Raw genomic sequence first — 22841 nt, forward strand, 5'->3', positions numbered from 1 at the left:
CCAAACTCAATTCCAGCTTTCCCTTTGTGATATGGAACCTTGTAGTACAATTTCAGAAAGATCCATACACTTACACACAAGTTATTGTCATGAAACTAAAAAAATGCTTGTTTTTTGCCCCTTATTTGGCCCCTAATTCCTAATATTTTGAGGCAATTAGCCCCAAAATCAATCCCAGCATTCCCTTTGTGATATGGAACCTTGTGGTACAATGTCAGAGAGATCCATACACTAACACACAAGTTATGGCTGGAAGTTACAAAAATGCTTATTTTTGGCCCCTTTTTGGCCCCTAATTCCTTAACTGTTGGTACCATAACCCACAAAATCATTCCCAACCTTCCTTTTGTGGTATTGAACCTTATTGTAAAATTTCAGAAAGATCCATTCAATTAAACTAAAGTTAGAGTCCGAAAACCAATGTGTCTTCGGACGACAACGCCAACGTCATACCAATATACGACCCCAAAAATATAAGTCAAATTGACTTTATTGCAAATAGATACAATGCTGACCTGTTTAAAAGAACTAATTTTTCAGTTTGAATGGTTTTACACTAGTAATTTTTTGGGGCCCTTTATAGCTTGCTGTTCGGTGTGAGCCAATGCTCCGTGTTGAAGACCGTACCTTGACCTATAATGGTTTACTTTTATAAATTGTAACTTGGATGGAGAGTTGTCTCATTGGCACTCATACCACATCTTCCTATATCTAATTAAATGCAGGCTCTGATGGTCCTATAACCTACAGCGTCTAAAAACAAACTTTTCAACAATCAATTTAAGTATTTCAGCTATAAAATATATGTCTCGCAAGCCTATAGCTACTAATGAAATGAAACATATCTTCTCTTCAAAGCACATATCCTTCAAAAATTTATATGCTTATTTGTATTTCTGTGGCTATGACAGGGCTCTTGATGTGCTTACATATATGAATATTGTCATGGAAGAAGAGAGTACAACTCCAAAGGTCCCTTCAACTTCTTTAAGCCAAATAATGGAACATGTATGCTCTAATGCATGACTTAAGTTTTTCTGCGTGACTTTTATCTATTAAATGCCTACCTCTAATGCTTTATTCTGTTCTTGTAAAGTATTAACCGACATCTGGTAACTGTTAACCTGCTTCTGTAAACAGAAAAAATAAACATTATGTTAGTTTGTAAGTAGGGTTGTACTTGTTTAAATATCTAAAATACCACTATAAATCTTTAATTTCTATTTGCACAGACATTTTAATTGTGATTTGGAATGATTTTATTGAATATTTTTTTTCCTTACTACATTACCCATAATTATTATGATGCTTTTGAAATATCAGTATTTCTGTTATTTAAAATTTGGACTGAATATCTAAATATCTCTGACCTATGTCACTGTTTAAATGAAGGTGATGAAATGAAAGCAATTTTCTTAATTTTCATGAAATATGAGAATTCGTGGAAGCTGTTTAAATTGATAGTGAAATTATTCAAGAAGTTTTCACTAATGGCAACAAGCTTCATAATATGAAATAAATGCAGGATATTATGTGAAAAAAAGAAAAGGAAATTTACAATATTTCATTTAAAGGTCATTATGTTACACACCAAGCAAAATAAGCCTTATCTAATAGATTCAAAACATAAAATACACAAATTTTGTTATTTACAGCACTATGTAAAAGAATTTCTACACTGAAAATAACTTTACATATGTCAGTATAAAGGTGATGTTGACAGAATCTTTAAAAAGCAAATTTGACTGTTGACAAACTTTTCCGTACATTCTGTACAATAAATCTGCATCACACTATCACTTGATTGATATTTAATACATTTCAAATAATCTTTTTAATACAAAATAAAATGCTCTGCTGGGCACAGCTTGATACAAATGCAGAGGTCTAACCCTGAACAGTTGGGGCAAGTATGGACACAACATTCAAGCTTGATACAGCACTGAATTTGGATTGTGATTAAATTTTTGACACAGCATAGGTTTCTGACACAGAATGAATGCGGTCTAAGAACTTAAAAAATTTTGATTTACCTATTCAAACCATATCATTATTATTTGCTTTTATATATAAATCAGAAATAACCAATTTTAAATGAAAAATTTTGAAGAAAAAAAAGGGAAAAAAAATCCCCCCCCCCAATTTTTTGAACCTCCTTATGATTCATCACCCCCAAACTCAATCCCAGCCTTCCCTTTGTGGTATGGTACCTTGCAGTACAATTTCAGAGAGATCCATACACTTGAACACAAGTTATTGTCTGGAAACTAGAAAAATGCTTGTTTTTTTGGCCCCAAATTCCTAAACATTTAGGGCAATTACCCCCCAAACTCAAACCAAGCTTTACCTTTGTGATATGGAACCTTGTAGTACAATTTCAGAAAGATCCATACACTTACACACAAGTTATTGTCCTGAAACTAGAAAAATGCTTGTTTTTTGCCCCTTTTTGGCCCCTTATTCCTAAAATTTTGAGGCAATTACCCCCAAAATCAATCCCAGCCTTCCATTTGTGGTATGGTACCTTGCAGTATACTCAATTTCAGAGAGATCCATACACTTGAACACAAGTTATTCTCTGGACACTAGAAAAATGCTTATTTTTGGCCCCTTATTCCTAAACGTTTTAGGGAATTACCCCCAAACTCAATTCCAGCTTTCCTTTTGTGATATGGAACCTTGTAGTACAATTTCAGAAAGATCCATACACTTACGCACAAGTTATTGTCATGAAACTAGAAAAATGCTTGTTTTTTGCCCCTTTTTTGGCCCCTAATTCCTAAAATTTTGAGGCAATTACCCCCAAAATCAATCCCAGCATTCCCTTTGTGATATGGAACCTTGTGGTACAATGTCAGAGAGATCCATACACTAACACACAAGTTATGTCTGGAAGTTACAAAAATGCTTATTTTTGGTCCCTTTTTGGCCCCTTATTCCTTAACTGTTGGTACCATAATCCCCAAAATCAATCCCAACCTTCCTTTTGTGGTATTGAACCTTATGGTAAAATTTCATAGAGATCTATTCACTTAAACTAAAGTCAGAGTGCGAAAACCAATGTATCTTCGGACGACGACGACGACGACGACAACGACGCCAGCGTCATACCAATGTACAACTGCAAAATTTTTTTGCGGTCGTATAAAAAGATCAACAAAATTAATACTCCTTCACCATCAATGACCATGGAACATTGACATGCATTTTTTAGTTTTAATATTTATAGAATTCTTAATGTATTTAATTGTTCAATGTATTTAATCTGATCATTTCAGAAATTGACATATTAATGTCATAACCACTCAAGAAAAATGAACATACAAAAAGGGAGGCAATATATACTTCTTCATTTAGAAATTTAATAATGGCTATATATAAAAAAATTGTTTGTATGATCCTTTCTCTAGTACCCATAACTATTATGATGCTATTTTCATAACCAGCAAGTGCTTCTGTTAAAGAATATTTTACCTTTTGAAAAGACACTTGACCCAAAATTTTGAATACAGTATGTATTTGGTCAATATATTTCACCCTTGTTTTCTAATAAATGATTCACTGGACAATAATTAGACAGAAACATTGAACTATTATGACAGTCCAGATACCCCATTCATAGAATGGATGATGAGAACAAGATTAACAATGATAAAACTCTTTCTTTAACCCAACATTCTTGAATTTACAAACTGATTTCTCCCAGTTGTTGAATTTTGACATTTTCAGCTGTATTAATGTAATTTCAACTATTTTTTGATTTTCTATAGATATTAACCTAACTTTTATATTGGTAGCTAGTGCATCATGATGAATGGTAATTCAAGTTTGGCTTCATTCAAGGCCATGAACTGTTTTACAGGAATAAAAGCCTTCTGACTTAACATGAAAACTGAACTTGTACAAACTGCACCAAAATATCCTTACATAATATAATAGAAAAGCAAAGGATATGGGGTATCCATGACACAAAATCAGTACATGATTTCTGACATTTCAAATTACTGGAAAACAAGTAATAAAAAACAAATTCTTGGTACATGCATGCACATTCTGTTAAGCTACAAAGTAAAATGTTTGTTTCCTTCTAGTAAATCTGAACCTAGTTTATATTAAAATTAACTGACGTAGAAATCGAAAAATGAACATACAAAAAGGGAGGCAATATATACTTCTTCATTTAGAAATTTAATAATGGCTATATATTCAATTTAAGACCAACTCTTGGTAAAACAAGCATCTGAAAGCATGTACCCAGCAAGCAAAATTGTTTTCAATAACATTAAAATAGCATCAATCAATGTTGATTAAACACTTTTATCAGCTGAGCAGTTGACTTGAACAATAAATCATAGGTTGTCTGCATATTTGAAATCTGTTGAAAACATGCATCCCTGACCTAGCAATCACCAATATAGAAATATATAACCTTCAAGCTGCCCACTTGTATCTCCAGATGTAAACGCTCCTTCCTTTCTAAACTTTTTTTTTTCTAATAAGCAACAAAAAATCTGATATATCTACTTCTACTCTAATCTATTCTACATTTACTAATGACACCATTTATATAAGGTTATTCTATTTCAACATAACTTTGGTCCCAAGAAAGGAAGGTAAGGGCTATTCCATTAAAATGTATGTTGGAGGGTAGGAAGGGACTTTCAAAATATCCCTACAACCAAGAACCATTTTTTAGATAATTTTGCATAATGGTAATAGACGCATACTGAAAAAAAGACCCATGACCCACATTCAATAATGAAACTTCCCTTCCTACCCTCCCACATACATTTTAATGGAATAGCCCTAATTAACAACTAGCAACAGAAGTAATTTTCAAAACTGAACAGAATTTTGTTTATAAAGTATTTGAAAAATATTGAAACGGTAACAGGCATTGAATTGATTTCAAAGTGTCTTGTTTGTGAGCATGTTTAAATGGAATAAACATTTCTTATTTGCTTTCTCTGTGTTGAACATAATTTTTAAATTATCAATTCAATAAAGTGTGGAGACTGATTGTAATTTGAAAATAGTATTAATTTTTTTTATATGTACATGTATGCAAAATATTTGTGAATTAAGTGTCTGATAAAAAAAAATTGTTCACAATTTCAATGTAAAATCATGTAAGCAGAAAGTATGAAAACTATGATCATTTCTTTTATTTATCAAACTTAATATTCTTAAATACTAAATGAACTACAAAGCAGACCATTTAAGGAAAGCTTTGGAATATTATAAGTTATTCAGTAAAAACATGCCAGTAACACAGAAAAGGACATTGTAAACAGAGGAACCACTTATAAGAGACAAGACATGAATGATTGATTAATGTTAGTGACAAAACATTTAGTGTGTTCTACCTTTACATAATTTGGTATTGTTCCCTGGTCTTTGGTAGTCTCAGATGAATTTATTACCTACTTGTCTTATCTTCAGACAATAAAGTGCATGACATGTGGTATAGACACTTATTTATTGTTGAAGAGGGTGTGTTGACCTCTAGATGTCTTTCTGACTTGTTTTATTTTCTTTTTCTTTTTTTAAGTGCCAGTCTTTGTAAGAATCAGGCAATTTTGAAAAAAATCCAAACATGGCCGAAAAAATCCATCAACCTTACCATCCTATTTTGAAGTTACCCTCATCCTGAGTTAGAAATGGTAGGTTTTTCTTTTAAGCGAATCTGGAAATTTGATAAATCTCTAAATTTTGGTTAGAATGATAGCAAATTATGGAGTTAGCTCCCCTTAATTGTTAATTTCTAGTGCACTTCAACCAAATTATATCTTGAATTACCAGAACAGGACAAGGAAACGAATGTTATATTGGTGCACCATTATACATTTTGAACATTAATTAACGTCAACTTGAGTGGGTTTTTGTTTGTCATGTTTTCACCACTGCCTGATTCTTAGGCAGATTGGCACTTCAACACGATAGACTCCTCAATGTATATATTAATATATATAACTAACCTGACTGACATCTAAATCTGCTTGTAATTTTGTAAGCTGGTCATTTAGACTATCTTTATCTCTCTTTGTATTAGCTACTTCATCTGAAGAGAGAACCAACAGTAATTATATTTTTTCATTTCAACCTGAACTTTCAGTATGGATTTTGCTTTTTCCACCGGCCTACCGTGGGCAGTCCACCCGTGCCCACTCTAGCTATAATCTCTTTTTTGTAAAAATATTGATTACAAATGCTTATCTGCTTTTTTCAAGTGATTGTACTTGCAAGTCTTTAGATGAAACATAAGAAATTGAATGCCCACTCCTACAGGTGGGCAGAGTGGACAAGGTACAAATTTTGCCCACCCGGTGCCCACTCCCATGGTGGGCCGGTGGACAAAGCAAAATCCACCCGAGCTGTAGTGTACATCACCAATTCAATTCATATGACAATGAGGCATTTGAATGTTCTGACAGAGTGCCAGAAAGCACTTTTCATTTTTATTCTACTATGTTTAAAATTCAATTTAGTATGTCATTTATTACCAAAAGATAGACTTAACAAAAACTACCATCAAAGTACAATAGAAGTGTTTTCTCAACATACAAATGATATATGAATTTGGAAAAGAAAATTATCACTATTTTCTTTAATTTTTCTTTGATCTTTTTTTTGTGATAAAGTTTTCATTTTATGTTACTAAGAGTGATATGGGTGACAGGGTCAAGTAGAAAAAGGATGTATGATATCATAAGCGTACATCATTGATGTTGCCTAGGAAAACAGCGATAAACAGATTACCAAAAGTCTTTCAAACTCAAAGATGAGTCCCTGCAACATCTCAACTCAGGAATGTACCTTTCGATGAGAATACAGCTGAGAAACACCCTCTAGTTTGAAATAGCATTGATAATATATAAATATCAGCTTTAACTGATTATAAGTATTTTTCTGTCTCAATATATATAAATTGTAGACTGACATGCACACTACAGGGTTAACAGTTCTGTTATGAGTCTGAAGAGTTTACAAAAAAATAAACATACAATGTTAAGCCTGATGTATTGCTTCTTCTCAACACAAAACATCTTTTCAAAGTTTAATCTTACTGTGATAAAGCATATACATTCAGAAATTTCTGCATGCATTTTCAATTGACATTGTTGGTCAAAGGAAATAAATTGTGAGAATAATTATGATTTCAGGAAATGCTGTGTACAAATAATTTGCAACTTTTTATTTCACATTGTATAGCAAATATTTCTTAGTTAACAGTTCTGTTTCATAGATATAGGAAGATGTGGTATGAGTGCAAATGAGACAACTCTCCATCCAAGTTACAATTTATAAAAGTAAACCATTATAGGTCAAGGTAGGGCCTTCAAAACGGAGCATTGGCTCACACCGAACAGCAAGCTATAAAGGGCCCCAAAAAATTACTAGTGTAAAACCATTCAAACGGAAAAACCAACGTTCTAATCTATATAAAAACGAGAAACTACATAAACAGACGACAACTACTGTAATCAGATTCCTGACTTAGGACAGGTGCAAACATTTGCAGCGGGATTAAACGTTTTAATGCATGTCCATTTTAGTTATTACTTTGCACATCTTAAGTTACAAAATTTTGTGAAATTATTTTTAATAAAGGAATATATCTCCCTCATGCAAAACTCTGATTCCTTCTCCGGCTTTAGCTACAATTTTTTGTCCTTCTTGGATTTTATGCTCTTTATTTTTTAAACAAGTTTGGATTTATAAATATTTTGGCTACAAGCATCACTGAACATTTATTGTCGAAATGTGCATCTGGTGCAGAAAATTAGTACCTACTCAGTGTTCTCCCCAGGATTTTTGGATAGCACCAGGGTAACGCGTGTGAACAGCTTGGTGAAATGATTCATACAATCAGTTGTGTCGTGTGGCATCGCTATATTTCTAGTTACTACAGTTTTTATGTCTCTTGTTTTGTTTTAATACTGTGGTACTGTGTTATGTCAGAATATTATTGGTTAAAAAGATCAATAAAGAGTTTGTATACTTTTAATATTTTTTTATAAATAAATAAAACATGATTCATTACATAATATTCATCTAAATTTAAAGTAATAAAATCTTTTATAAAATCCATGATCAATAAAAATAAAATATCATTCAAACAGGAACATATATGTTAGATATACTGTTCCCAGATTCAAAAGAGAACAAAAATGTACAATTTAAAAAACTTTCTAGTTTCTAGAAAGAAAGTTGTTGTATGTGAAAGGATTCCTGTCATAAGGAGATACAAAATTGTGTTATAATTTTAACCAGTTTCTATCTTAAATTTTAATAAAAAGAAATTTTTCATAAATTTTAAAACATTTTGCCATAGATTTCATGTACATGTAAATATTAACCTTTCTTGTCTTTGGTGATAATCAAACATAGATACAGACTTAATACTGCACTAACATGTAAATCTTAATTTGTCATGATCCATTTAAAAAGAATTCCTAAATCTATAAATTTATCTTAGGTCTATAGATCTATAAGTAACCATATTCAATGTCAACAACAAAGTCTCCCTATTTTCCCGCCTAAATGAAAGGAAGCAGATATAAATAGATTTAACATGTGCTTATGGATTAAAATTGCAAGATCACTTCTGTTATTCATTAATGATCATATGGATATAGATATCCAGTTTGAAGGTACAGTCATGCATTTTATTTATAAAATAGAATAGATTGCAGTTAATTGTAAATAATCTTGAATATTCTACGTGAACTAACTGGGTCATGTGATCCTTCCCCTGTGAATTACTTGTTGACAGTTTGAAACCGGAATATCATGCAATAGTTATGTCATTATAAAAGATAATTTTGGCCATGGTTTAATCAGAGACATATAAAACTATAATATAAGTATTGGGCTAACTTTATAATGTACAAAATATGTACCGTCGTGTGCACAACTATCGGGTCAACCTGGGAACAGTATATATAAAAAAAAAAAAGTCAATATATATGTTCCTGGGTCAACACGGTTTGTGTTCAAAGTATTTGCCGACTTGTCAGGCGGTGAGTGAAGCCTTAAAATAGTTATCTTTGATCATAAAGTTATGATCTCTAAATTAAAACACAAAAGCATCATGTAAAAAGTGTTAATTACATCAATTAAATCCAATCAACAAAGGTTAACCTCATAAAGGTAAATCGATCACGTGGTGTAAACAATCCGTGTTGAACTGGTTTGAACTGGTCAAATTTCACCTGGAATTTTATACCGCACGGAAAAGATTTAACAAGTCGTTTAAAACTTTACCGATTTACGATTTTTTAACTGAAAATTTTAGCACCACGGAGAAAAATTATACATCGCGGTAAGAACGATACCACCACGGTAAAAAATTATACATCGCGGGCCCGCGGTCCTTTAAGGGCCTGGGGAGAACACTGCTACTATGTTATTAAGTCAGTCCCAAAATTAATCAGTGAGGATGTCAAGACGGGTCTACTAATAATAAATAATATAAACCTTTAAGACTAGATATTTCTAAATCTTTCTCTTGTTTTAGCTGCATATACTCTTGGTTTTGTTGTGCATCATGTAATTTATGATCATCTTTGTCTTTTTTTAAATCATCACGTAAGCGTGTAAACTCAGATTGTAGATCTTCATGCTGACTCTAAAATATAGTGGAACACATAAAAGACTATTCCATAGCAAATTTGGTTTTTGCATAACTCAATTCGAAGAAAAAATCTTTTTTTTCTTCAATTTAACATGTTTAATGGAGCTGAAATGCAACTGAAATTTACTTATCTTGGTTTGTTGGATTTTATTAAAAAGATAAAAACTGTGTTTACATGTGTAGATAGCAGGCATACTATTGTTGTGATTAAACAAATTGTCATTAATTGGTATCATATCACATTTGAATTTGTGAAGTGTACTGTGAATTCATTTTTTTCATGGGTATTAAATTTTGTGGATTGAGGAAACTTACATTTTCATGGATATTTGATTTCATGGTTTTGACAAAGTCTGCATACATAGAAAACTTGTTATTCTTTGAACATTTAAATTCGTGGTTCACCTGTACCAACAAAATCCACAAAACGTGGTATCCCATGAATAATAATGAATCCACAGTAAAACAATTGCTAATAAAATGCTTCGCTGAGTGCAGCCTGATACAACCGCAGTGGTCGAACCCTGAACAGTTAGGGCAAATTTGGACACAATATTCAAGCTTGATATATATACTATCTGAATTTGGATTGTGATCAAATTTTTGACATAATAAAGGTTTCTGACACAAAATAAATATGGTCAAAGATCTTACAAATCTAATGTGCAATACTGTGCAATTGAAGATTTCTTCTTGAAACTTTTCAAAAATAATAAAAATTTTGAAAATTTTGAAAAAAAAATATGAACCCTTTCAAAAAAAAATTGGAAACCCCCCTTCTCCCCAAACTTTTTGAATCCCCCTTTTAGCATTAACAATCAAACTCAATTGCAGTCTTCCCTTTGAAGTATGGAACCTTGTAGTACAATTTAAGAGAGATCCATACACTTAATCACAAGTTACTGTCTGGAAACTAGAAAAATGCTTTTTTTTTACCATAAAAGCCCATTTTTCATCACCTCCAAACTCAATCTCAGCCTTCCCTTTGTGGTATGGTACCTTGCAGTACAATTTCAGAGGGATCCATACACTTGAACACAAGTTATTATCTGTAAACTAGAAAAAAGCTTGTTTTTTGGCCCCTGTTTTCCCCAAATTCCTAAACATTTAGGGCAATTTACCCCCAAACTCAAACCCAGCTTTCCCTTTGTGATATGGAACCTTGTAGTACAATTTCATAAAGATCCATACACTTACACACAAGTTATTGTCCTGAAACTAGAAAAATGCTTGTTTTTTGCCCCTTTTTGGCCCCTAATTTCTAAAATTTTGAGACAATTACCCCCAAAATCAATCCCAGCCTTCCCTTTGTGGTATGGTACCTTGCAGTACAATTTCAGAGAGATCCATGCACTTGAACACAAGTTATTGTCTGGAAACTAGAAAAATGCTTATTTTTGGCCCCTTTTTCCTAAAGGTTTTGGGCAATTACCCCCAACTTAATTCCAGCTTTCCCTTTGTGATATGGAACCTTGTAGTACAATTTCATAAAGATCCATACACTTACACACAAGTTATTGTCATGAAACTAGAAAAATGCTTTTTTTTGCCCCTTTTTTGGCCCCTAATTCCTAAAATTTGAAATTTTTTGCGGTCGTATAAAAACTTATGATATAAAAGTTAGCCAAATTTATACCTGTTTGAAAAATCTACTTTTATGTATCTCCATAATTGTAACTGTACATACTGTACTTATACTGAACATATTCTGAACTTTTATTAAAAGTTTTAATTGTCAAAAAACAAATAAAATCGTTCTCATGGTAATATAGTATAAATCTTTGATCATAACCTGGAAATGCTGTATTCTGGTCATAGTGATAAAGTATGGATAAATTTGATTTAGTCTGTACTAATGTTTTAGTCTGATTTGTGATGCATATATGTCTCTTTATATTCATATTTGTTTTAAGAATTGCAGCTACCAGTACCTAAACTAAAAGCAAACTACGTCTTCTTAAAGAAATGCAGTATTCAACATCACAAATAGCCAAACATTATCTGTTCTTTTATTGCTTTGTATTGTTCACATGTACACATCAAAGAAAATAATATTACGAGACAACAGCTTGGACATTATCAATTTCCTCAACTATCAATTTTCTGAGAAACAACATATGTTTTATTTAATAAAAAGACTGTAGTAATGTGATATTTCTTACAGTTATATCTACAAGTTACAATCAAGTAGACAACTTTCATAAAATTTAAAAAAATATATGATAATAACTGACATATACTGTGAACCTCATCTCTTAGTTAATTACTAACATATACTGTGAACCTCATCTCCTAGTTAATTACTGACATATACTGTGAACCTCATCTCTAAGTTAATTACTAACATATACTGTGAACCTCATCTCCTAGTTAATTACTGGTATATACTGTGAACCTCATCTCTTAGTTAATTACTAACATATACTGTGAACCTCATCTCCTAGTTAATTACTGACATATACTGTGAACCTCATCTCTTAGTTAATTACTGATATATACTGTGAACCTCATCTCTTAGTTAATTACTGACAGATACCGTGAACCTCTCTTAGTTAATTACTAAAATATACTGTGAACCTCATCTCCTAGTTAATTACTGATATATACTGTGAACCTCATCTCCTAGTTAATTACTGATATATACTGTGAACCTCATCTCTTAGTTAATTACTAACATATACTGTTAACCTCATCTTCTAGTTAATTAACGACATATACTGTGAACCTCATCTCCTAGTTAATTACTGATATATACTGTGAACCTCATCTCTTAGTTAATTATTGCATAGCATGATATTATTCTCAAGATGTGAAAAAAAACCCATAGAAAGCTTTCCACGACCAATCATACCAAACTTTGAGATAGATACTTTGTGCCTTTTGTCTTAATGTTTGTTTTTTGTGCTTCAAGATGAGGGCTGTTCCAGAAAATACTATGTCCCCCCCCCCCCCCCCCCCCAAGGGACGGCACTTTTTTTTTAACTCCCACAACCCACAGAAATAAAAATAAATTTGAACAACACTCCCTTTGCATTTTGGTATTTCAAATACAACCAACCACATAAAATTAAAAAAAATGCCTTCCCTGGGGGGACATAGTATTTTCTGGAACAACCCTTATATGATGGGTCTATCCCTTTTCAATAGATTTTTTAAGTTTGTTCTTCTGCTACACCACTGACCCGGGTTATATGGATGGTTACATCCATATCCTTTGGTCTCTTGTAGATAGTTGTCTCATTGGCAATCACACCACATTTCCTTATTTCTATATTGCTTTAATAAGGAAAACAATTAAGGTAGAATTTAAAATACTGTTCAATAATTTTCAAGTTATAGAGGGGAAATGAGATGCCAGTAAGAACACAGTAATCTGAAATACATCACCATTCTTATAACTATGGTGTCCTAGATAGCTAAAGAAAGAGGGACACACTTCCCCTCTGTACACCCGTGCCCTATTCATTTTTGTTTTCTGGAGTAAAATTAAAAATAATAAAATTTAACTACTGGGAAAAGCTTTTAACAATCAAAAAATACTACAAATCCAGCAAAAATGTTTTTGATTATTTCAATTTTCTATTGACCAACATACTCAAGTTGACCCGTTTCAGACAAGAGAATGAGTTAACATGCCCTTAATCTTAAAACTGTGCATATCTAACCTTAGTCCTAGCTAGAACAGCTAGATATCATTGAGATGGGAGCCATCTCTGTGGGCCCCGCTGTGAATAATGTGTGGTAAAAAATTTGTATCTTTATCATTGGACATGGGGTTGTCAACTGAAACCGAAGTTTATGACCTTGACCTTTGACCTAGGAAGTTGTACATACATTATGACACACCCTCTGGTGTTGGTTTATATACATGTCAAGTATAAACTTTGAAATCATAACGGTTGTCAAGATATAGAGCAGTCACAATCTTTACCATAGGACATGGGGTTGTCAACTAAAACCAAAGTTTTTGACCTTGACCTTTGACCTAGGAAGTTGTACATACATTATGACAAACCCTCTGGTGTTGGTTTATATACATGTCAAGTATAAACTTTGAAATCATAACAGTTCTCAAGATATAGAGCAGACACGATCTTTACCATAGGACATGGGGTTGTCAACTAAAACCAAAGTTTATGACCTTGACCTTTGACCTACATAGTTGTACATACATTATGACACACCCTCTGGTGTTGGTTTATATACATGTCAAGTATAAACCTTGAAATCATAACGGTTCTCAAGATATAGAGCGGACACAATCTTTACCATAGGACATGGGGTTGTCAATTAAAACCAAAGTTTTGACCTTGACCTTTGACCTAGGAAGTTGTACATACATTATGACACACTCTCTGGTGTTGGTTAATATACATGTCAAGTATAAACTTTGAAATCATAACGGTTCTCTAGATATAGAGCGGACATAATTTGTTACGGACGGACACACTGATCACTATAGGGTGGGGCCCTAATTACCAAAATTTTACATCTCAAATACTTGTCAGAAGCATCCTGGATTTTATCCTGTATATGACTATACCTGCCTTCTAACGTCTAGTATAATTACCTGTATCATTTTATACTGTATATGACTATATCTGCCTTCTAACGTCTTGTATAATTACCTGTATCATTTTATCCTGTGTATGACTATATCTGCCTTCTAACGTCTAGTATAATTACCTGTATATGACTATATCTGCCTTCTACTGTCTAGTATAATTACCTGTATATTACTATATCTGCCTTCTAACGTCTAGTATAATTACCTGTATCATTTTATCCTGTGTATGACTATATCTGCCTTCTAACGTCTAGTATAATTACCTGTATATGACTATATCTGCCTTCTAACGTCTAGTATAATTACCTGTATCATTTTGTACTGTTGATTAGAAGAACTTAGTCTGTTTTGATATTCTTTCTGAAATTAAGGAAAAATACTGACATTTTTGCTTATATCATTTCCTTTGAATAAGGATGTTACTGCATTTAAGCATGACAAAATATTCTTAATATAACTGTTGAAGACATTGCTTAATGGTTTTCTGACAGATCACAGTTAAAATAGTTTGTAAACTCAGAACATTATAATTTTGTGTAAACCATGTAGTCTCCCTATGTGAGCTTAAAAGTAATAAACAACATTTTTGCTACTGAAAACCATATCAAATTTGGTTTTCATACTCATAATCATGTTTAAAATAAACTTCTGATTTTGAACAATTGTTAGTAGATATAAGATGTGGTATGAGTGCCAATGAGACAACTCTCCATCCAAGTCACGATTTGTAAAAGTAAACCATTATAGGTCAAAGTACGGCACCTTGGCTTACACCGAACAGCATATTTTATATGCAGCAAAAAATTGTGCATATTTGTTGATTACAGAAGTAAATACACCATTCAACAGTGCAAATGTAGCAGTTTTAGCATTTTTGCTGCTAGATACAGGAAATCATATCTGATAAACATGTTGAATATAATTAAAAAAACAAAAAAACCAATAAGACATAATTGTATGTTACCTGATATCCAAAATTACATGTCTCAAACTACATGTATGATGGACAAAAAATTGTTTATGGACTGAATATATAATATACCTGTTCACCAACTTTTACAGCTTAAAATCCTAACTAAGATTTATGCATTTTTTTGTCTGTTTTTTTTTTTAATTAAAACTAGTCTGCTTTCATAGTGTGTGTATGTTTTGTATTAATCTGTCAACACTGATGTTTAAACTAAACCTGAAGAATGAATCAAGGTGTTCAAATTAGTGTAAGTCCTAGGTCTGGAACTTAATTTTTCTGGTAATGGATTTTTCATTTTCAAATTACATAAGTTAAGAACCTGCCATTCTTTACACTGATGATTTGTATAGGAACTTTGACAATCTGTAGGAGGATCTTTCACTAGAAATTTCAATTGTTATGGACCTTAAGCTTTCATTAAGTAAAGCTAATATGAACACCTGGATATTTGTTAAATACAAACCCTTTCATTGTCACATCTCGACTGTAAATTTTCTTTTTCTGACCTAAGATCTGAAAAGAAATTACATAAACATTATTGAAAAAATTGCATCTTCCCATCAAGAATGTAATAAAATGTATTCCTGACAATCACTTAAAAATTTCCGTCCTAAACATGCTTCAACAAATAATTTAAACAGAATTTTACATACATGAGTATAAGACTTGAATTTCAGGACTTTACATCATTATTTTTCTTATTTTTTGTATTACCATGATTACTGTGTAATTTTGGAAAAATATTTTAATGAAAAGTCCTATTTTTCACAATACGTTTTTTTTTCCATGTTTACCTACACATGTACATGCTACATTGTATATACAATATCCTATTCCTTGATAGTAATATGCTCACTCTACATGCATGTCACTGAGAAATCCCATGAACAGATCCATTTTTCATCATCATGCTCATTGAAAAAAAATGGAAAAACATAGTAGTTGACTTAATACCTCCAAAAAAGGAGTACCCCTTTTAATTCTTGAGGTTTGAAATCAAATTGTTTTATATTATGTTGTACATTTTCAAAAATTATCCCAAAAGAAAAGGATTGTATTTTCATAAGGTCATGAAGGTGACCAACAGACTATTCCCACTGGAATGCATGATAATGAATGACCAGTTTGATCAAAATTAGGAATTGAAAAAAATTGCTTGATATGAATAAGAGTCAAGCAACACAAAATTTTAATCCGTAAGTATTCGAATAAAAAATTCCACACATAAATTTCTTTATTTTGGAGTACAACACTTGTTAATTATTAATTTGTTATCACATACATGTATGGACAACTTTTTTAGTTTGAATATGTAGTAAAATTCTGACCAGCAAATCATTATGGAACTTTTCTTATCTGAATGAAGGGCATCTATCAATGGAGCCTCTCCTTCATATTTATTATATAATTACTTCCTGGAACAAACAAATGTTGATGTCTCATTGACTTATATTTTTATACTATAGATTTTATATTGTCATGATTGTAATGTCTTATTGTTAACTAAATTACTCCAATAATTTTATCTGATTTATACATCATGTACATGTATGCTCGTTATGGGCCCTGTAATTTGGAAAAATATTCTATTCTATTCTATACTCCACATCTCATTTTATTGCAATATCGTATCTTTTGAATGTGAGCGTGTATGTTTAGGCTAGTCCAACTCTGTTGCAAAAGAGGAGATTTAAGAGTTTGATAATTTTTTAAGCAACTTTAACATTTATGATCAGTGCATAGCAGTCAGGACAGTACTAGATTAGATAACATAATCCTGTAACTCTCCAAACAGAGTTACAATTCATAAATGCAATCTTTACTCTCAAAACTGACAGTGGCTAGGATTGCACAAATGTTTGAACATGTATATGCCTCAGAAGGAAGCATAAATGGTGGCAGGGTTGTTTCGGTCTTTACCACTATGGCACTGATAAAACTTCCACAGCATGGTGGCTTATACATTTTTTCCAACTCTTTTCTTTTAAGGATTTTTCATTAAAATTCAAACATCATAAGGGGCATATAATCTCGTGCAAATTTGTATATCTGATGGCTGGAATATATGATTATACAACCATAAACATAATAAATAGTAGCTTATGGACATTACACTTGTTGTACCAGATCATAGTGTTGTCATTCTTGTAATTAAATTACAAAATCATTTAAAGTACAATGTACTATCTTTTATTTTTCACAAGGAATCAGATAAATCTCCTTCTTTGTGCATATTTTTAAATTGGAAAAGTCAACAATCACTTTTTGTCGAGCTTTTCGACTTTAGTCGAAAAAGCGAGACATAGCGATCCTAAATTCTGTCGGCATCGTCGTCGTCCACAAATATTCACTCTGTGGTTAAAGTTTTTGAAATTTTAATAACTTTCTTAAACTATCCTGGATTTCTACCAAACTTGGACAGAAGCTTGTTTATGATCATAAGATAGTATCCAGAAGTAAATTTTGTAAAAATAAAATTCCTGTTTTTCCGTATTCAGTAAATGGACTTCGTTTTTCTGCCGGGAAACATAACATTCACTCTGTGGTTAAAGTTTTTAAAATTTTAATAACTTTCTCAAACTATCCTGGATTTGTACCAAACTTGGACAGAAGCTTGTTTATGATCAAAAGCTAGTATCTAGAAGAAAATTTTGTTAAAATTTTGTACCTGTTTATCGATATTTTACTTATAAATGGACTTAGTTTTTCTTCCAGTTAACATTAATTATATAAATACAGTCTGCAGTTAAAGTTTTTAAAACATTTATTAGATTCATAAACTATCCTGGATTTATACCAAACTTTGACAGAAGCTTCTTACAATCAAAAGATAGTACTTATCTAAAGGAATATTTTTATTGATTTTTTTCCTCATTTTGTTGAGCCTTCGATTAACAGCAAAAGTAGGCGAGACACTGGGTTCCGCGGAACCCTTACAAATTTTTATATTCCTAAACAAGAAAATATATATCCTAGTATTCTAGCTACATGTTAATCTTTTCTACACAATAATTTAAGTACTAGAATCATGCAAATAAAAAGAGGAAAAAGGTTTATAAGGTCATCATCAGTATACCATATAAAAAAAAGATACAACACTTTTTCTAGAGCACAAAACAGTGTGTTCCAAAAAAACGCTGCAAAAAATTGTATCCTTTGAAATTGTTGTCACCACCAAGGATTTGTATAGCTATACAAATCCTTGTCACCACTAAAACCCCCATGTGGATTTTCAAAAGTTGGCAGGTATGTATAACTAAAACAACATGCAAAATCAACTTGTTAAAAACCAATATCCATTGTGTAACCTACTAATGTAAATTGCAGCTCATTAGGTAGCAAATCTGATAGTTTATGAGGGATTGCAAAGCTTTCAAGGTACAATCGTGTGACCGTTTAGTCACAAAAGGTGTCATAAAGTAGAAGGCAGCTCATCATTCTGATCAAACTTATTCAGTGATTGCATTGTTTTAACACCATTGACATATCAACATCATGTAACATATAAGGTGTGGCTTAAGTTTACCAGCTAGCTGAGAGGACAAGGCTTCTTGTTCTCTTCGATATCTGTTCGCAACTCGCTCTGTATCCTTCAACTTCCCACTTGTTTGATTGAATACATAAAAGAAGTACACAGCTCCTACAACAAAAACTGCTGCTGCAACAATTTTTGCAACTGAACCATTTCTTCGTGTCATTTTCTCGAAAGTGTTTTGGGCCTCAATTGTTACGGAATTAGTGCAATAAAGTGAGGAATTAAGACAGGTAAATGTATCCCTATCGAGATAACATGGCGACGTGTCAATATTGTTTTCCGTCGCTGTAACTTGTTTGGCTAAGTTTATGTACCATGTCCCTTGTCAGTAAACGTACAAGTGACTTTGATGGAAAAGGAAAATTATTCAGTAAAGAAAGTACCGAAAATATATTATGAAATTGAGGACCAACAACGTACCATATAGAATCATGTGCAAAACAGTGTAGCCGAGACCATTGATTGGCGCGCTGAAATATCCCATTGACTGGGTCAGATTAGGTGAACGTTCGTCTGTAACGCCCACAACTCACGACGTATTTATTATAAACATTTAAACTGTGGGGTTGCCAAAGGGTTTCAGTATATATACGAACTACAGTGCACAGTATATTATATACATATTTTATTTGCGATCATAAAATGTACGAAGTCGTCCATTACTATGTAAATTGGGTCGATTAAAAAAAAGCTGAATATGTTTCTGTTGCCAAGGGTTTTTCACAAGTATAGTAGTTAGCAGAAAAGATCATCAAACTATACATTTTATACTGAACTGCGGCCAAGCTTAGCGAAAGGTCGTGCAACAATAATCAGTCAAACAAACTTTATTAGATTAACTCGTTAAGGAACGATCGTTTTCATTGGTCAATTCAAACCTTCGACCTCACACCTGCGAAAATAGAACACGCGTACTATAAAGCTGAATGGACTGATCAGTATTCACGTAGCCGATCAAGGTCGTTAAAAACTTCCATCGTCATATTCACGTACATGATTGTGTTCTTGATTATCCCATGGCAATTCTAGCTTTTATACATGTGCATGTAAAATTTTAAACTTTAATCTTAACAGTCACGTCGAAATATTTAATTCAACTGTCTCCTCTCAATTGGTTCTGGATTAAGGGAGCTACCATTTTATTTTGATTGGGGGTGGGGGACTTGGATGAAACATTTTGTCCTGCATTTTTTTTAGTTGTTATCTCTGTCCTGTCTTTCTATTTTTCAGTCTGTTAGGTCCTGACTATATTTATTAGTTTATCCTGATATTTTTACATAAATCGTCATCCTGCCTTTTTTTGTCAAGTTGCTCACCCTGCCTTATCTTTTATTCAATGGACTTGATGAATTAACGTTGTACTTGAAATGAAACCGTACTTAACTACAAAAATAACCAAATTACATACTAAAGATATTGCTCGATTTTTATAGTAAATGGGTTTGTGTTATAAACTGTCATGCCGATTATTATGTTCATTATTCATATTCTTTCATAAATTTTAGGATAGTGTGATTTTTTTTTCTGATTTAGTTTACTTGATTTTGAAAAAAAAATCCCGAAATTGTAAGTAAATTCAGAACATGTTACCAGCCATGCTTTGTTTAGAGAAAAAATGGAGATGGCAAACCATGGCACAGTGGAAGGAAATGTACTTTATAAACTCCAGCGATATACTTTCTTAATTTATAATTAACTGTTTTGCTATCCTCGGTTGAAAATTATATATTGTAAATATTTAAATAGTTGCATAGAAAACAATCAGTTTTAAACAGTGTGGTTATTCACTAAATGTATTGATAAAAGGTGACTCCATTTTTGTACATACTTTTACAGTAGTCATCCTTAATTTCTTAATATTTCGATTATAATTTTATCATATTTTACATGTATTTCATTTTAATACGCACGCATGCCACACGTTACTTTGGCGGATAGTTCAACAATGTTATGCAAAGCTCTATTCTTACGGTATGAAATTAAAGGATAAATTTTCAACCAATTAAAATCGAAAACAGTACATTTATATAGTTCCTTATAAACTACGACGTTTCTCACAAGTATTTATTTATTTTTTAGTTCCACACATGCAAAAATAAAATCTTCGCCGATGAAACATTTCAAACCTTTTTACACCAACATGCCTTCACTGAATTCATTTGAATTTCGTGGTGACCATGATAGTACATTGCATAGTACATCTATATTCACGTGCACACATGATACGATCTTTCGGGGACAATTTGCTCGTTTATGACACGTCATTTCTGAATGACCAAACGCTTAGCTACTTTATTTTCGTTTTATAGCATGAAAACAATAAAAGAGGAATGTGCAACCCATCATAAATTTGAAATGGATCAGTATTATGAGATCCTTATTATAAGTAACTACGACATTGTCAGGGTAATAACCTAGCGTCAATATGAAAGAAATTAAAGTGGTTCATACATTCATCCGTATAAAAGCGGCACATGTATTTTATTTTATCCTTATATTTTTCATAGTGCGGTACAAGTGCTGCATGCATAAAGAATATTACTTGACACAAATTATTAGTATAATATTTCGACCCCACTATTTGAAATTCACAAAATACTTATTTAATTATTTCGACCAAAAATCATTGTTTTTTACGTTCGTAGTAACGTAGTACATTCCATTGTCGGTCACCTGTGTCAATTCACGTGCACACTACAATTGTTGTTGTATTTAAATCTTTCGGCCAATGAAATGAGACGTTACAAGTTGTTTGTTTGTGATACGCCAGAATGTTATCAATGAATTATCAATCGCTAAACTTGACTGCATTTCAGTGTACCTATTCAAAAACGTAAATGCAAATTTCACATGGCTTGATCCAAATAGCCTTTTTACTGTCTAATAACTTGCAAGTATGAAAAAGACAGGAAAGAAGTATATTTTGTCTATATGTTTTGTGTTTGCACACTTTTTAAAGTTGATCATGCATTCGTTCTAAAATAAAATTTTGACCAGATAAAAGTTAAAAAAGATGACATAATTGGACAACCGCAATTGTTAAATCGCTTTGACGTCCGAAAAAAAGATAATAATCAACACATCCATTGTAACTTTTAAAGCCAGTTAAATCCATTTTTGCTGAAAGAACGTCCGATATCATAAAAATTCATTATCAAAACATAACAAAAACACAAGTAAAGAACGTTTAAGTATTCAATATAAATCAAAACACAAAGGTTATTCCTGATTAGTTTTTCGAATTATTTTATTTAGGCGTTGAGACCCTTTGGTGACCCCACAGTTTAAATGTCTATAATAAATACGTCGTGAGTTGTGGGCGTTACAGACGAACGTTCACCTAATCTGACCCAGTCAATGGGATATTTTAGCGCGCCAATCAATGGTCTCGGCTACACTGTTTTGCACATGATTCTATCAGCTTGAACATTGTAAATAAACAAACAGTTATCACTCCCATATTCAGGTTATTGATTTAAAAAAAAAAAAAAAAATCAAGTAAATGCTCACGCCCATATTTTTAGTTGAGACCATAGAAAAGTAAATATGTTACTGTCATGGTCTGATCATGAAAAGAAAGAATACCATGTTAATTAAATAAAATAAAAAAAGATATCCTTTAATAGAAAGATAACTAGACCATATAAGTCAACACTTATCTTAATGCCTGAGGCTGGTCCACATAGTAAGTCGATACCGTGAACAGAATTAAGCATTTATTTTCTTTAATAAATGGATATAATTATGTTGATTTCAAGTTTTAATCAACTAAATTATTGATAGCATGCTTAGTATTGGATGTTTTGTCTTGTAGTCATAATTAAACTGTAATTATTCTGCCATAATACGGACACTGTGATTAGTAAATAAAATTTGTATTTAATATGAACGGTAGATATTTTTATACATGTGAGGGACACATCAGCATTCGTTATGTATATTTTTAACAAAAACTTGCATCTATTTTTTTTTGTACACCGTGAATGTTCTAAAAAGGTTAAAGAATCATCCTTTCAATTTGAACAATACCAATGTATACTGGCTTCTTTAAGGGACGAGAAACTTAATGAATCAGAGTACTGTCTTGACCATTTTGACAAAGGTTAATTCAAGACATATGATACTCAGAATA

The 22841-nt window shown here is 32.1% G+C and overlaps 1 protein-coding gene across 4 annotated transcripts in view; it reads right to left on the bottom strand.

Annotated features, from left to right (window-relative positions):
* The window catches only part of LOC127719955 (Golgi integral membrane protein 4-like), a 50085-nt gene extending 31053 nt beyond the window's left edge, over nt 1-19032 (bottom strand). For 3 of the 4 annotated variants that reach the window (XM_052226329.1, XM_052226327.1, XM_052226326.1), the window contains exons 1-7: nt 18701-19032; nt 15638-15687; nt 14511-14564; nt 9481-9631; nt 5979-6061; nt 4430-4492; nt 1068-1130 (exon numbers count right to left, since the gene is read on the bottom strand). In XM_052226329.1, the coding sequence (XP_052082289.1) occupies nt 1068-1130; nt 4430-4492; nt 5979-6061; nt 9481-9631; nt 14511-14564; nt 15638-15687; nt 18701-18872 (636 nt within the window). In that variant the 5' untranslated portion in view covers nt 18873-19032. The remainder of the gene's footprint in view (nt 1-1067; nt 1131-4429; nt 4493-5978; nt 6062-9480; nt 9632-14510; nt 14565-15637; nt 15688-18700) is intronic. The other variant, XM_052226328.1, reaches the window with a different exon arrangement.
* Between the last annotated feature and the right edge of the window lie 3809 nt (nt 19033-22841).

This window comes from Mytilus californianus, unplaced genomic scaffold, assembly GCF_021869535.1.
Source record: "Mytilus californianus isolate M0D057914Y unplaced genomic scaffold, xbMytCali1.0.p SCAF_11, whole genome shotgun sequence".
NCBI classification, from domain to species: domain Eukaryota; kingdom Metazoa; phylum Mollusca; class Bivalvia; order Mytilida; family Mytilidae; genus Mytilus; species Mytilus californianus.